Consider the following 16,364-nt stretch of genomic DNA (forward strand, 5'->3'; position numbering starts at 1 on the left):
CTGGAGAAAAGGAGGTTTGTGGGGGACCTTCTTGCTCCTACAACTCCCTGACAGGAGAGTGCTGCCAGGTAGGGGTTGGGCTCTTCTCCCAGGTAACAAGTGACAGGAACAAGAGAAAGCAGCTACAAATTTTGCCAGGAGAAGTTTAGATTGGATATTAGGGAAAATTTCTTTACTGAAATTGTAGTCAGACACTGGAACAGGCTGTCCAGGGTAGTGGGGGAGTCATTATCTATCCATATTTAAAAAATGTGTAGATCTGGTGTTTAGGGACATGGTTTAGTGACCTCAGCTGTCTTAGATTTGTGGTTGGACTTGATGATCTTAAGGGTCTTTTCCAACCTGAATAATTCTATTGTTCTACCATTTCTTCTGTGCCATAGTCCCCTGTTGCCCTTCAAAAAGTCCCTGTTGCCTTTACAAATATCTTGGGGAAGCAATTAAGTCAGCCTTCACCTGGGGTCAGGTGAAGTGAGTTGCTCTATGTAGTGAATGCTAAAAAACTCCACTGACACAATACAGTTTTGTAGCTCAGTTTTGTACTGAAGAAGTTCTTAGTCATTCTGTAACAAAAATCTGGTGCTCTTTCTTACAGCTTAGCCATATTGCAGGTTTAAAAGTCCTATTTGTTGTGTTACTTTTGTTGTTAACACTGATGCCATTTTATGGAACTTATAACTTTTGCTTATGGGAGCAGTGAATAACTCTTCTTGCAGAGCAACGAGAGGACCTGCGAGGTGGATTCATGCTATGTTTTTTGGATGATGGAACAGGAATGGATTCAAGTAAGTGACATAAAGTTACACCTGCATTTGCAAGCCGAGGTTTCATGTTATGGTTTAAGTTGAATTAACAGCTTAGTTCCATTGAAAAGGACATGTTCCATGCCTGTATACATGTTTCTGCCTCTCCTCTTGCTCTTTCACACCATATCATGTATCAGACCATTTACCTCTTCCATTGCAGAAAACTAATTGGTCAAAAGAAAATTTTTTTGCTGCATTTTAGAGTTGGGTCAGCCTAGCTTGAAGTTTCCCAGTACACTGAAGTTGGCCTTGGGGCTGAAGGGAGAATAGTGGAGCAAGAAGGGGAGCAAGTACAAGGTAGCATAAGCCTTTTCTCCATCTGGCTGCCAGGTGATCAGTGTATCTCAGCTCTAACCAGAAGGTGTGCCATGGCAGAAATTAAGGTTCTGCTTTGAAAACAGTTTGCCATTGTTTCATCATGGACATTGTGTTTGAGATCAATACTGGACAATATAAAACCTTAGTAATATGAGAATATAGCAAATGTATTTCTGCCTTGTAAGAATTGCTGTAAATTGATGTTGTATCTAGCAGGTGAAAGCTAAAAGCTTTTCTGCTTTACTTTAGCATAAAGGAACAGCACTGTCAACCCACCTTTGAGTCTTGAGGACTGGTAAATCATCCTGTGAGGAGTTCCATACAGGGTAGCAAAATTGGGTGAAACTGGGAGGTGAATATGGAGAAGACAAAGGAAATGTGTAAATAACATTTTTGCACTGATTCCTCAGTACTTTAAGTTCCTCTTGTGATATTTTCCTAGTTCGATCCCAGCTGGCAACTCAGTCCTACACAGCAGCTTACTCTAGCTCCACTGGGATGGTGGAGAGAATCAGAAGGGTAAAATGTGAAAACTTAATGGGTTGAAATAAAGACAGTTCAGTAGGGAAAACAAAAGTTGTGCACGCAAGCACAGCACACCAAGGAATTCATTCCCCACTTCCTGTGGGCAGGCAATTGTTCAGACACCCCCAGGAGAGCAGGCCTCCATTATGTAAAACAGTGACTTGAGAAGACGAATGCTGCAAGGTCACACATGCCTCTCTTCCTCCTACTTCCCCAGCTTTATCTGATGAGCGCTACACCAAGATACATGAAGCTTGGAGCAACCTGGTCTAGTGGAAGGCGTCCTTGCCCGTGGCAGGGAGTGGAACCAGATGATCTTCAAGGCCCATTCTAATCCAAACCATTCTGGGATTTTATGATACTGTCTGGAATTCCTTGGGTCAGTTGGGATCAGCCATCCCAGACTTGTCCCCTCCCAAGTCCTTGTGCAATCCAGCCTGCTTGCTGGTGGTGCAGTTTGAGAAGCAGAAAGGACTTTGATGCTGTGTAAGCTGTGTTCAGCACTAATGAAAACCATATATTGCCAACATTTCTCTGAAATACAGCCCCATGCAAGTTAGCATGGAGAGATTGAACTCTATCCCACCCCAAATAGATACAAACCCATATAGATACAAAGCATTTCATTCAATGTAATTTGTGCTCTGATACACAGATTTGTGACTTCCATAAAGGAATTTGGTTTGAACTCTAGATACCTTCTGGATATTCTTTGGAATACGATTGAGGTTGCTAAACGGGTCTTCCAAGAGTACTTTTCTGCCATCAGTTAAGCTGAAGGAAACAATAAAGCCCCATCCATAAAAAAAAAGCTCTGAGGTGTGTGGCCTTCTGATAGTCCTTAGGATCAGGGGAGAGGAAAATATGACCTTCTCTGCCTGTGTGTTTCTCTGGAAGGTGCCAGGTGTCTGTTCTAATGCCACAGAATTTTATGGCAGCTTTTATACAGTTATTGCTTCTGTAGTGCTGGTTTTGTGACAAAATGGGATTTAAGTATTGCCTATTGTCTTGGTTTAAGACAGTTTAAGGGGGATGCTCTGAAATGAGGTATATCCCCTTAGTTTTAACCAATCCCTTTCCACAGGAAAGAAATGTGTAAAAATAAGTGAAAAAATAACAGTTTACTAACAAGCAAAACAGCAACAGGCACAAACTAACAGTAAATAATCGCTAGATACAAAATTACTAAATGTCATGGACTCCCTGGGAACCAAGAGAAGCTCAAAATGGCAGTGACACCTTTCCCCGAGGTGACGCTTGCCATGGGCAACTGTGTATGGGAAGACAAAGGGAGGGGAGCCCTCCCTCTTACCTCTCTGGTGGCAGCAGCTCCATCGGTGTTTGCGACTGACATGCTCTGGCTGCTGGTACTTGGTCAGGGACTAGAACCTCTGGAAGGACTTCACCTTCATCTTGGCAGAGGATGGCAGGGCAGCCAGCTAAAGTGGCTCAGACTCTGTGACTCCTCGTGTCAGCTGGCTTCTGCAGCAGCTGCACAGACTGGGGCCTCTTCACTCCTCCTAGCACCTTGCTACAGCTGCAGACAGATGCTGCAAAATTCAGTCTGAAACAGTTTTTCCTTTTGACATGCATGGTCCCATTTTGTAGCTACAGTTGCTACTGTTGTGAGCACAGAAAACGTACCTTAAACAAACCCCTCTGGAAGTCGGAAAGAAACAGAAGAAAAAAAAAAACAAAGCAGAGCCTCTGCCTTGAGCAAAAGCTATGAGGGGAGAGATGAAAGTCTGCCTGGAATGCCTTGACTGGAAAGAGCTTGACACTTGCCTGCTCCCATCCCTGTGGTTCTGATTCTGGCTGCACCGCTGGGTCTTAAAGTGACTTTCAATTTTGAGCACAGATGGATATGAAATACAATAATATTTGGGTTACCTAAGACAGCTATTAAGTGGCTTCTTTTGACTAATCTTTCAGCTGAATGTTGAAGAATTTTATCCTGATAGCCTGAAATGTTTCGTGAAGAAGATTGGCAGATACTGTGCCTTGCAGGGATGTTTCACAGTGCTATGCATTGTATATAGAAAATACCATGTAATTCAGGTCCTTTGACTGTCTTGATGCTGGACAAGGGCAGCCAGGTGAAAGCTCTGTGTGCTGCACCATTTGCCTGTCAGCATGGACAGAAGCAGCTAAGGAGAGTCATTCAAACTCGCTGCATGGGGCTCTCTGGTTCCATCCCTAGCTGTAGGGATATGAGTTGTAATTTCTCATGATGCAGGGTTTACCAGTTTTAAAGATATCCTGAAGATCTCATATCTGACTTTGAAAGATGTCAGCAGAAAACTTTTTATTGGACTTTTCTCCCTCAATACAGACTTTGCTTCAACAGAAATCATGGATCTTGGGAGTGTTTTATTTTTGTGCATGATAACTTCAATTGAAATTATTTTTATTGTACATAAAGGTGACATGTTAAAAAGAATACCTCCATGACTTGCTGTAGTGCTGTTGTAGCCCATGCTAGCCCAGGATCTTCCCAAGTCAACTGAAAGGATGGCTTGGAAGGCTGGATGGGGCACCATCTGGGGATGATGAGTGAATAAACCCAGTTGCGTCTGGGCACTTCTAAACGGAGGGAAGAGCTGAAGGGCTCAAGTTAACTGTTCCAGTAACAGTTTGTGTAACTCTGTCTTGTTGCTGTTCTCTCTGGTCTTGTTCTGTCTTGGGCAATTCTAGATTTGTCTGGCAGGCTCTGAAAATGGGAGGGTATAGTGAGGCAGTTGGTCAGATTTGAGTGCTCTGATGGCTTCTGATTAGCAAGCCAAATGACAACTCCTCATTTCTGAAAATTAGGGATGTTTGTGAAGTGATTCCTGCTGTAGTTGCATTCAGTACTCACTGCATTTGCTCTCTTAATGATCACTCTGAGTTGTGTGGTCTCAAGATCAAAAAACATTTGTACTCAAGCTGGAAACATCTCACACTGTAGTCATGAGTTATCATAAGGTCCAAGGATTCAGTGATGTTACAGGACAGCTCTTTTCAAAGGAACCATCATGTCCTGCAGAGAGGTGTCAAAATTATAGAATCTTCTGAGTTGGAAGGGTGGGATTTTGGGGTGTCCTATGCCTAAGAGAGTTGTCCAAATGCTCCTGGGGCTCTGTCAGGCTTGAGACCATGACCACTGCCCTGAGGAGTCTGTTCCAGTGCCTAATCACCCTTTTGGTGAAGAACCTTTTTCTAATTTCCAATATTAATAAATATATTATTATCCAGTAAATACCCTCTTCCCCCAACACAGAATAATAGTACTGGTCCAAAACTTTGGCTCTTTTGTAAGGAACTATATAGGAGTCCATAGAAAACCGAACAATAGATTTCATGCAGCACATCACATTTCTCATACTATCAGTGAAATCAACTACTCAGGCTTGAAATTTTATCTAATACCTGGCTCTGAAAGTGCTGCATGAATTTAAAGAATCAAAATACAGGTTGAATGATTCAATGAATCAACTTGTAGGTTGAGAAAGTATAACAACTAGTTTAGGAAATGACTGTAGTTTTATTCTTAAGCAATTGAAGAAAATAAGTCTCTTAACTGGCATTTTCATCACAGAAGTGCTCAGGTTGGAAAGTACCTCAAAGATAATTTGTTCCAGCCTTTGATGGGCAAGGGAAAAGATGATTTAGCACCCTGTCTCTCCAGTGATGGGGGATTCCACCACACACCTGGGGAGGTTGTTCTAGTGATTTACTAAATGACTGATTGATCTCTAAAAAATTTCGTACTTATTTTAAGAAGAAACCTCTCCCAGTGCAACTTGTATCTCTTGCCTCTTTTTCATGTGGCTCCTAGGGAAGGGTAGCCTTTGTAAATACCTTTCAAGTACCGTAGTATTATGATGAGATTCCCCCTGGGCCCTCTCTTCTCAAGGAAGGAGACCTAGTTCTTCTCATAGGGCGGTTTCTGCAGCCCTCTGATCATCTCCTTTGCACCCTGTTCAGGCTGTCTGCATCTTTCCTGAACTGAGGAGACAGAACTGGGCACAGTACAACAGGTGGGGCCTGACAAGCACAAAGCTGAGTGGGCTAATCACATTTCCATCTCTTTGGCAATGTCCCTGTGGATACAGTCCAGGATCCTGTTTGCCTCAATTGCTGTTGTGGGACACTGCTGGATCATACTCAGCTTGTTGTCTACCAGGACCCTTCCAACAAGGCTGTTCCTCCCAATCTGCAGATTCCAGTCTGTGCTGGGCTCTTAGGTTATTTAATCCCGGGTGCAGGACTTCACAGTTCCCTTGAAATTCAGACACAATCTTGCTTGCCCACTGTTTCAGCCAGTCCAGGTGTCTAAGAAAGTGTCGCAGACATTTTTTCATCGAAATCCTTTCTTTGGGATTTGTTCATCTTCTGGGAAGCTGAGGCCCCAGAAGAAGAATGTAAACAATTGTTATCGGCTGGTGTGGAATGTAACAGGTGCAGCGGTGATTGGGCTTCTGTGAGTATTTAGATTTGCTAACCACTTACAGGAGAGTTTGTCCTTGCTTTCTGCTGGACACAGAACTTTGTTATTCATTCTTTTCTGTGCTTTTCTTAGCTTAGCAGCCTCTGCAACTTCTCTCCTTATTCTTACTAGTATAGTTATAATGTATTTAATATCATATATCAATAAATCCAGCCTTCTGATCATCAACCAAGATTCCGTCTCTCACCCTGGATACCTTCCTCAGGTCGCTGTAATATCTGGTGACCCCTCGTGTCAGAGCAAAATTAATTTGATAAGACCAGAGGAGCAAACTGCTGCCCTGGGTAAAATCCTGTATGTGTAGCATGTGATGGTTGCTTTGAAGTGACCACAGAAGTGCATTTAAGCCAGGAGCTGAAGAACTGAAGATCCTGATTTGGACAGAGTTCACAGCCAAGGCTGACCACAAAGAGAACCTGAAAACCCTCCGGGAGATGTTTGGAAAGAGCAGCAGAACTGTGGAGCTGGCCAGTGGAAGCTGGACTCTTTCAAAAGGTATTGTTGGCTTTTCCCTTCCTGATGAACCAGCCCTTCGTAGCTTGTGGCTGTTCGTATGGAAGACACATGCCTTGGAGGAAGAGGTTCAGTTCTCTCCTTCAGAGGAGAGACTTATCACCCTCTGGCAACGATGGGGTGAAGAGGACGGATTTTTTTTGTCAAAAACAGATCTCTATGAGTTCTTCCGATGGGCAAAGCTTTTTGGGTTCTTTACTGATGTCCTATACGCTTTGGATGTTTTCGTGTGGGAATGCATGGACTCCATTTTCCAGTTCATGTGGAGTCAGGGATGCATTTTCCCTCCTGTCTACCCAGCATTTAGAAAGCTCTTCCCAGTTTTGAAACGGAGAGCAGCTGTTTTTCCATGGATTTCTAACTGCTATGGGCAGGCTCCGTTTCCACCGTCCCCAGTGGGAGAAGACCCGGTGGGGGATGAGTTGGGGCTTCCCAGCCCCCCCTGCTTCGCGGCGGAGGGGGGTGAAACTTCGCCGCGCGAAGTTTTTTTTACTCTTTCTCCGGAGCCTGCGCAGATGGACAGCTCTCTTTCCCCCCCTTCTCCCCCGCAGGGGGGATGGGAGTGGATGGTGCTGCCACAGCCGGCCTCTCGGACCCCGCCCCACTCAGAGATGGGGGTGGCGCAGGTCCCAAAGGCCCCCCCGCCCCTGCCAGCGCCGCATCCGCCTCCAAGACCCGCATCGCCGGTGCGGCCGCCACTCCAGGCAATCCCGTCTCTGCCTCTCCGGGCGGTTCCGCCCACGGCTTCTCTGGCTTCCCCGCCTGCGCCTGTGGCTGCTGAGCTGCCAGGCAACGACGACGCGTCTCCGGCTTCTGGCTCAGCGGAGGAGTTGTTTTCTCCAGATCCTTCGGCCTTCCCGCTGCCTCAAGACGAGATGGTCCCTGTTCAGGATGGTGCTGGAGATGGCGCCGAACCCGCGGGACCCTCAGAAAAGCCCGCGGTCGCTCCTACACCCAGCGTGATTCCCTCCCCGGCTCTGGCTCCCCTGCTGCTTCCACCGGCTGCCCCAGCAGTTCTGCCGCTATCAGAGACTCTGTCCTCCATGTCGGTGTCAGAGACTGCCCTGGAACTGGCGGCTTGTTTGAGCTCAGACCATCCCGGACAGGCTACCCGTGCAGCGGCCCCGGTGGCTGGTCTCTCCTTCCGTGGAGCGAGGGCTGCGCGACAGCTGGGGGCAGGAGCAGTGCGTCTGCCTGCGTTCAAGATCAGCATTCTAGGCGGGTTGGGGGGTGGTTTTTCGGGGATTGTCCCATGGAGGCTGCCATCTCTACCGCCTCTTTTGCACCCTAGTGGTGGGGGGCAGGTGCATCCTGAGAGCTCTGCCTCTGGTCCCCAGCCTGGAGGGGGTGGGGATGAAGCCATGGGGCAGATGAGAGACAAAAAACCCAATGCATTTGCATTGCAGGGGAAGAGGGCACAGATGGAGGAGACCATAGCTGGTTTGCTGTGGGGAACAAACATCTCCAGACCCCAGATGGGATTTCTGAGGAAGGCTTCTGTACCCTCACTGCTGGCATGCCTCAGTGGTTTTGGGAAAAGGAAGCATGTCATCACCCATGCTGCCCTTGTACTGGCAGCAGGGTGCAGGCCTGTGGGAATGCAGAGCCTGTTTCATGGATTTGGCCTGGCCTGTTGGGCTCAGGAAGTTTCTGGGCTAGGGCCATCACTTGGCCTCTTGATGTTTCTGGGGGTTGTGGTTTCTCCTACCAGTCCTGGCCCCCCCTTTGTGGGCCAGTTTTGGGGTTCCTGGTCTGTCATGGGCCAGGGCCCCCAGGGTTTTTCCTTCTCTGGAACTGCTCTGCTCGGCTGGCTGCTGGTCTTTTCCTTTTCGGTCAAAAAAAAAAAAATAAATTTAAAATTAAATAAAAAAGATTGAAAATAGCGGGCAGCAGCTCTGAAGCACTGAAGCATTGGAGGGCCAGAAAAGGACATTCCAAAATTGTTCAAATTGTTTGAAATTGTTGTAAGACTGTCAATGGTTTGTGATAACTATTGATGGGACTTTTGCAGAAGTCTGTTTCAGGACCAAAAAGGACTCTCAGATATTCCAAGAGAAGCAACTTCAGCTCATGGACTGTTCCTGAAACTCAGCTGCTTGGACTTGAATTCTCTTTGCATAGTTTTTTGCATTTTCTTAGATTGTAGGATTGTTTTAGTGATTTGTTAGTATTGTATATTTTACAGGTGAAGAAATTTCCTGTTCATTTCACATCAACATTTTTCTTTTTAATTTATGCAATTTAGAAAGGTGAGATGTCGCAGACATTTTTTCATAGAAATCCTTTCTTTGGGATTTGTTCATCTTCTGGGAAGCTGAGGCCCCAGAAGAAGAATGTAAACAATTCTTATTGGCTGGTGTGGAATGTAACAGGTGCAGTGGTGATTGGGCTTCTGTGAGTGTTTGGATTTGCTGACCACTCACAGGAGAATTTGTCCTTGCTTTCTGCTGGACACAGAACTTTGTTATTCATTCTTTTCTGTGCTATTCTTAGCTTAGCAGCCTCTGCAGCTTCTCTCCTTATTCTTATTAGTATAGTTATAATGTATTTAATATCATATATCAATAAATCCAGCCTTCTGATCATCAATCAAGATTCCGTCTCTCACCCTGGATACCTTCCTCAGGTCGCTGTAATAAGAAAGCATTCCAATTTACCCCCATCAATGAAGCTGGTGAGGATTCAAAAGCACCCCACTGTCCAGCTCCTATATGGAGATGTTGAGCAGTATGAGGCAGAGCATCAGTCCCTGGAGTCTCTGCTTGTGACAGCCTCCCAGCTGGAGTGAAAACCATCGATGATCACTTCTGAGCATGACCCATGAGCCAGTTCCCTACTTGTTTTGTATACCACTTGCCTGGTCTGTGTCTCCTCAGTTAGTCCAGGAACAGGCTGTGTTAAACCGTGTCCAACACTTTGTTGAAGTCCAGCCAAACAACACCCACTACTGTCTCGATAAGGAAAGGAAGTGCTGCCTTGTAGAAGGTGACCAAATCAGTCAGGTGTCACTTGCCTTTGTAAATCTCTGCAGACTTAGCCCAGTTACCTGCCTTGTCTGGCTTCTAACACTTTTTAATAGGGCTTGTTCTGTTGCTTTTTGAGAGATTGAAGCAAATATATCAAGTCTTGCTTTTTTTCAACTGTGTTTTTGAAGTTTGGAAGCTCAAAACAGCTTTTGTTTTAATGGAAGCAGTTAATTAAGTAGTAGTGTGTTGGTTGCATTATTATATTTTAGTATATAGTATTTGCTATTTAATATTTCAGTAGTTGCTTTATTTGTATTTAAAAAATACTGTTTATCCAAGGCTCACAATAGTGAGGAAAAATGTTTAACTGGAACTCCAACTCCTACTTTAGAGTGTGTACGCACTTGTGTGTGTGGACAGTGACTCTTGGGGGCCACTTTCAGGGGAGAAGTCTACACAATTCTCAGGAGAAAATGTCTCTTTAACCGTCTTTAAGGTTAAATCTTTAACCTAAACATGGATGTTTCCTATAAAGTTAACAGATTTTTAAAACAAATTACAGGAACATATATCAAAGTGATTTGTCAGTCACTGTCTGTTTCCAGTCATTGCCCCATGTGGGGTTGGTGTCCTGTGTTTGTTGCAGTCACAAAGGATGTCACAGCTTTTCCCTTGTTCCCCTATCCTCAGGAAAGTTCAACTTGTCTTTAGGCTAATTCCCCCCAGGTAATGAATTAAATCCTGTTTATCTTGACCATCTGAGTGAATTTCTTCAGCTTGTTTTTTCTCTTCTTTGTTTTGCATAGATCTCCCTTCTCTATTTTTCTTGCTGGGGAGTTTGGCTTTTTTAAATCCAGTAACTCTGAGGCACAACAAAACAAAAATAGTGTGACAGAAATAGCCTTCAGTAGAAACACCCTCCAGAGCCTATAAAGAGCAGCTCTATAAAGAGCTGGGGAAAAAAATTGTGTCTTGATTCTTGGGAGGATATAAATATTAAATCTCTCCTAAAGACAGCTTGGAGAGAGGTTCTACCTCACATTCCCCTCTGCTCAGCATCACCGTCATCCCTCTGACCTGAAAGAGGAGTCATAATAGGGTGATTTCAGACATCCAACAATGAGTGATACCATCTGATCACCTTTCCTGAGAGGGGAAGTGCTTTGGATAATTACTCTTCACCCTCTTTAGGCTTTCTAAAAGTTTCTTAAAAATAGTTACTGAAAAAATATTTGTGGAGCAAAAAGATTCCAATAGTCCTTCTCTTTTTAATATCCTGTATCTACTTTCCTTACCAGGCTTTAAAAATGACACAGTAATAGTAGTTAGAGTAATAAAAACTGAATGATGATGATCATCATCAATTGGATGATAATGGTGATGAGGATGATCATCACCAACATCCTTAGCCAGATCTCAAATACAAGACATTCGAGTGTTTTCTTTCTTTGGCTAGAAAATAGTACTGTAGGCTGAAGGGAAGGTAGAGGTACCCTTATCCAGTCCAAAGCTGTTTCTGGAATAGCTGTGGAGTTCCATTGAGAACAACTGCAGTTTAGGCAGCAAAGTATTTGCACAGTTGTTCTCCTGTATTTGTGTCTTTAAATCTGAATATAGTTTCAACTGAAAATGGTGTTCTGACACCAGCTCAGTGATGCCATGTCAGACCAATGGTGTTAGTACTGAATATTTTACTGTAGAACTGGTCAATGCTGATAAGCCTGTGTGTCTCCTGCATGCTGAAATCTAGCTTGTCCATGGGCTCAGCCTCCCCATAGTTGCCTGGTGGGGTGAGTGATGTCTTGTGCTCCCTTATAGCTTGTGTGTATGCATTTGTTTTTAGCCTTCAGAGTAAGGCACTTTGTGTTCCTTGTCTCTGGAATTAAACTTTATTTCTCCCAGTAAACTCTGGTGAAATGATTATTATCTCTTGGGCAAAGGGAAAGGAATCTGTCCTAGGGATGATGTTAAAAGTCTTTATCCCTTGTACAGTAGAAAGGCTGGAACTGAAAATGACAGACCCTCTGAGCTGTAAAGCCATTGTGTCCTTTCATTCTGTCCTGTGCTAATGAAATCCTCTGCTAATTGCTGTAAGACCGGCTTGTGTTGACTTCTCCCCAGTTGTCCTGCTGCCAGGGGTCCAGCAATCTGCTGCCAAAGTTAGCTTGTGTCCTCCTAGTGCTTTAATTAACCAGAGTGTTAAGTTCAGCACTGTGGAGAAATAGCAGTGTTTATTCTGGATTTCTGACCTTTTTAATAGTCCTGACTTATGCTCTAGTGCCAGTGCTCTCAAGTGTGAGGTGTCAATGGGACATGGGATACAACAGACCCACTGCATCCCAGGGTCTTAATTTATAAGAATTGACAACTGTGATGGACACAATAGATTATTTTTGTGGATTTTTTTTTTTTTTTTGCAAAAAGAAATGTCTTCATGCAGTTCAGATGGGACAGTGAACTAGACTGAAACCTAAAACTCTTTATGTCAGCATCATGGCACATGTACAGATCTTCTGGTAACATCAGTGCCCTCAAGCAGTATGTCTCTCACAGGGCTCTGTGGTACAATTTCAGGATGCAGCTTCAGCTTGGGCTTCTGGCCTTTTTTCTGGCCTATTTCCAGTGGTGAAGAAGTTACCTTCCTTCTTTATCTAAAAGATGTGTCTGTGTGTGTCTGTACACGGAAATAAGCCTTTTCTGTTCCCTGTTTCTTGTTGCAGATGAAGCTGCCAGTGTTATCCAGTTTGGTAAATCAGCCAAGCGATCACCTGAGTCAACTCAAATTGGGCAGTATGGAAACGGCTTGAAATCGTAGGTACAAGAGCCAGCTCCTGAGGTTGGGGAGGTCATAGTCCAGATGATCAGTGTACTTTTTGCTCAGAGGTGTATAGCTTTCTTCCCAGAAAAAAAAAAAGCAGATGAGCTCTAAGATCCCCTGCTTTGGTAGACAGGAGCTCTCTCAACATCTGCTGTAGTATTCCAGTGGCCAGGAAGGCTCTGTACAGCTGACATCAGTGATTTGGGACTGTGTTTACCCAACGCAGAGGGTACAGATGAGAGCTTGGGGAAAATAATGGAAGAGCTGGAAACAAAATGGTCATCTTCCTGTTACAGTCAGGCAGCAAAATAGTGCTTCAGCCTCCCAACAGGAAAGTTATCTGGTGCAAGGCAGATGGACTTAAACCATTTCTTTTTGTTCTCAAACCAAACAAATGCAGGAAGAAGGGGAATGATGGAAGCAATGAGAGGAAGGGTAGGAATAAGTGCAGAGGAGCACAACACTGGTTGGAGTGGATTTGTTAGGAAAGAGGAAAAAGTTTGCTGTGTCTTTGGGAAAGTTACAGGACTTTGTGACTTACTCTGGCTATTCTGCTTTGTGCTCACCCATGTGCCTTGATTGCATCCTATTGGGAAATCGGTGGGACTCAGTAACCTGGGGGGAAAAATTAGGGGATCTTGAGACACTGTCAGTTCAGCTACAGTGCAGGACAGATCCCAGATCCTGACTGTTGCTTCCAGGAGAGATCTCTGTCCTTTCTTAACCTTGAGCAAGAGGTGTACTTTATTACATCAGAGAAATGCTGCCTGAAGCCCTAGCATATGCAAAAGGTAGGTTGTGGAATTGCTGTGGTATAGACTTAAGGCAGTCTGAAGAGAAATGCGCTGACATAACACCAATACTTCTTTCGATGCAATGTTAATTGTTACCTGTTAAGGTGTTTTGGATGAGGTTGGTAACAGGATAACTTTGGAGAGTGGGGAGAAGGAAGGGACTGTCCCTTTTTGTGACAATAAGCTACTAAGCTGCCTTAGCTGAAGTGTCAGTAAGGCTTTAGTTAGGTTAGGAAATGAATTTCCTGTCTCCAGATTGCTGCACTTGATTCTGGATACAGTGAAATGAGGAATGTGCTTGCTTGCTCACTGACATTTCTGCTCAAAGATTTGAAGGTTATTGTCACATCTCACCTCAGTTGTCTTTTAATTTTTTTTTAATTTCTGTTTAAACTTTCTGCACAGTATGAGTCTGCAATGCTGTGCACCTTTTAATTGTGACTGGTGTTAAATGTTTTGAAACATTGTGAAAATGCCCAGATTGATATGCCTTCTGAAAGGAATGAGGTGTTTAGAGAGAAATGATAGTTGCTGTTTCAGCTCTTCTGCCTAACCTGGTTTTGGCATCTCTTAACTGAATGTAATGGGAAGAAAGCTCAGTAACGTGGCCTGCATTCTGAACAGTATGGTGCTTCAGGTGTAACACACAGTTTGACCTCTGCCTACAGGGGTTCCATGCGGATTGGGAAGGATTTTATCCTGTTCACAAAGAAAGATAACACCATGACTTGCCTCCTCTTATCACGGACATTCCATGAGGAAGAAGGCATCGACGAGGTTTGCATGTGCTTCTTGTAATGAACTAATATAGTGAATGCTGCCTCATCTGAACTTGCCTAGCTCTTACAGAAGAGTCTGTCTCAGAGCTGTTTGTGACTCTGGTGGGATCAGTGTATGGTTTTCTTTTAGCATTATACTGTATGGCTTCTGCAAAGTCAACACATTTTTTTTCCTTTTGGTTTTAATTCTAATTCAGAAGTCTCTAGAGTAGAGCAAGTTTGAAGGGCTTATTTCAGTCACTTAAAGGTGTGCTTATGCTAAGTTCAGGACATGCATTTTTCTTTTCCCACAAAATTTGAGTTTGAGATGTATTTAATTTTATTGTGCTGATTTGATTTTGTGTAGAGAACTAAAGATGTTTGAAATTGCTACCCACGGGTCATTTACTGCAGGTGTATCTTCTTACAAATATTTTTGATTTTTAATAAAAAGTCAGCATAGTTCTACCTATGAGAAACTTGTATATTTTAAGAAATAACTCAGGCATTGTTGTTCCAGGCAAGGTTGATAATTTAAATTTGCACTGGGGTGGTATCTCAGAAAGTGTCTTCTGGTATGAGGGAGGGATTGAAGGGTGAAGCTGGGGAGGGTCAGTGCATGCTGGTAGCCAGCCCATGACTGAAGCAGATTGGGAAGAGTAAAGTAAGTCTAATTCCCACAGCAGCTCTGGTTACTTTTTTGGCTTGACCACAGTTCTGGGATGGGATTTGTGTCCTTGATGTGCAGCTGCAGTTTAGAATTCTGTGTATATTTTTACTCTACGTGGCAGAAGCCACCTTGCTAGCATCCTTTAAAAAATCAAAGACTGAGATCAGGATAAATATTAGTGAAGGATATCTGAGTTCAAGAGAGGAATTAAGCCAGAGTGGGGTTTTTTTTTAGTATTATGAAAGTTGCTACATGAGAAGGGGAAAAAAAGGCCTTGAGTGTGTGAGTAGCCAGTACCATACATGTAACTTGGGAATGGTTCACTCTGAGACTGGTATGTTGAGAAGGCAGCTCAGAGGCTGGCAGAGAGGGTCTGTGAGCATTTGACAGACATGCAAACCACTGAAGAGCTGGAAAGGTCTCTCCTGGTGACTTAGGGGGCTGTGAGGAGGGGTAAGTCACTGGACCATGACCTGCAGGAGGGGCTGACTGGAGTGGGAGAGCCTGAGTCACTCTCAATACAATGGGATTTGCAGGTCATCGTTCCCCTACCCACCTGGAACGCACGGAGCCGTGAACCCCTGACGGACAACATGGAGAAATTTGCTATTGAGACGGAGCTCATCTACAAGTATTCCCCTTTCAAATCAGAATGGGAAGTGATGGACCAGTTCAATAAGATACGTGGTGACAAAGGTACATGTGGATGGTGCAGGTCACAAGTGAGATATTTGGGGTTTGGTTGGGATTCACCTGGTTGACTTGTTACTTTCTCAGGCACTCTGGTGATCATCTTTAACCTCAAACTAATGGATAATGGAGAGCCAGAGCTGGATGTGACTTCTGACCCTCAAGATATTCAGATGGCAGAAACACCCCCAGAGGGAACGTAAGTGTGACTGGTGTAACAGGCCTTGATCAAATTTGGTGTAGGGTTTGGCTATATACTATGTGCATGGGTTTTTTTTAAGATTCTCATTTTATAGTGAATTAGGGAATTTAGAAGATCTGTAGTTTGTTCTTAAGCTGTTTGGTGTACATGTGTGGGTCAGCCCATGGGTGTTGTGGCTGTGTTCGGGTTGAGTGCCTGCAATGGCTGATCTCAGCTTCGCCAAAGCAGAAAACTCAGTGTCCTTTAGGCACCATAAAAAAAGGAGCTCTAAGTTTTATGTTTAATTTTATACACCTATCAAAGATGTTTTCATCAGAATGAGAGCTGGTTGTGAGTCAGTGCTGCTCCCAAATTGGTGTTCAGTTTTGTGGCAAAACATGAGGTGCTGCACAGGTCAGCCTCTGGGGGTGGATAGTATGGAAGGCAGGTGAGGTGTATCATCACATCTGTCGGGGAGCACTTCTTCCTGGAGAGGGGCAAGAAGGATGTGCTCAAAGGGCAGCTGGAAGAGCACAGGCCCCTGTTTAGAGAGAGCTGAGTGTTTGCTGAGTTGATCACCTGTAGCCTGAAAGCAAAAAACTGAGCTGAAATGAGCCAAATGCTTGGTTAAGTCCCAGAGCTCCATGGGCGCACCTAGCAAGCTTTATGTTTTTGGTGAGATTACACGCTTCTCCTCTGCAGCGCTTGAATTTTCCATAGGAAGTTTCAGACCCTGTAAAGCAGCTCTGTCTATGTATTAGAGTGATGTTACTGAGCAAATTCCTTGGGGCCCTCTGAGGGTTCTCAGCATATTTAATGCCTGTTTGTAAGGCAGG

General features: G+C 44.2%; 1 protein-coding gene across 3 annotated transcripts in view; it reads left to right on the forward strand.

Annotated features, from left to right (window-relative positions):
- Positions 1-16,364, forward strand: part of MORC2 (MORC family CW-type zinc finger 2) — a 49,370-nt gene that overhangs the window by 7,383 nt on the left and 25,623 nt on the right. For 2 of the 3 annotated variants that reach the window (XM_058037285.1, XM_058037286.1), the window contains exons 4-8: positions 717-785; positions 12,338-12,428; positions 13,898-14,006; positions 15,194-15,353; positions 15,435-15,546. In XM_058037285.1, the coding sequence (XP_057893268.1) occupies positions 717-785; positions 12,338-12,428; positions 13,898-14,006; positions 15,194-15,353; positions 15,435-15,546 (541 nt within the window). Of the gene's footprint in view, positions 1-716; positions 786-12,337; positions 12,433-13,897; positions 14,007-15,193; positions 15,354-15,434; positions 15,547-16,364 lie in introns of those variants that run through there. The other variant, XM_058037287.1, reaches the window with a different exon arrangement.

Source organism: Melospiza georgiana, chromosome 18 (genome assembly GCF_028018845.1).
Source record: "Melospiza georgiana isolate bMelGeo1 chromosome 18, bMelGeo1.pri, whole genome shotgun sequence".
Classification (NCBI taxonomy): domain Eukaryota; kingdom Metazoa; phylum Chordata; class Aves; order Passeriformes; family Passerellidae; genus Melospiza; species Melospiza georgiana.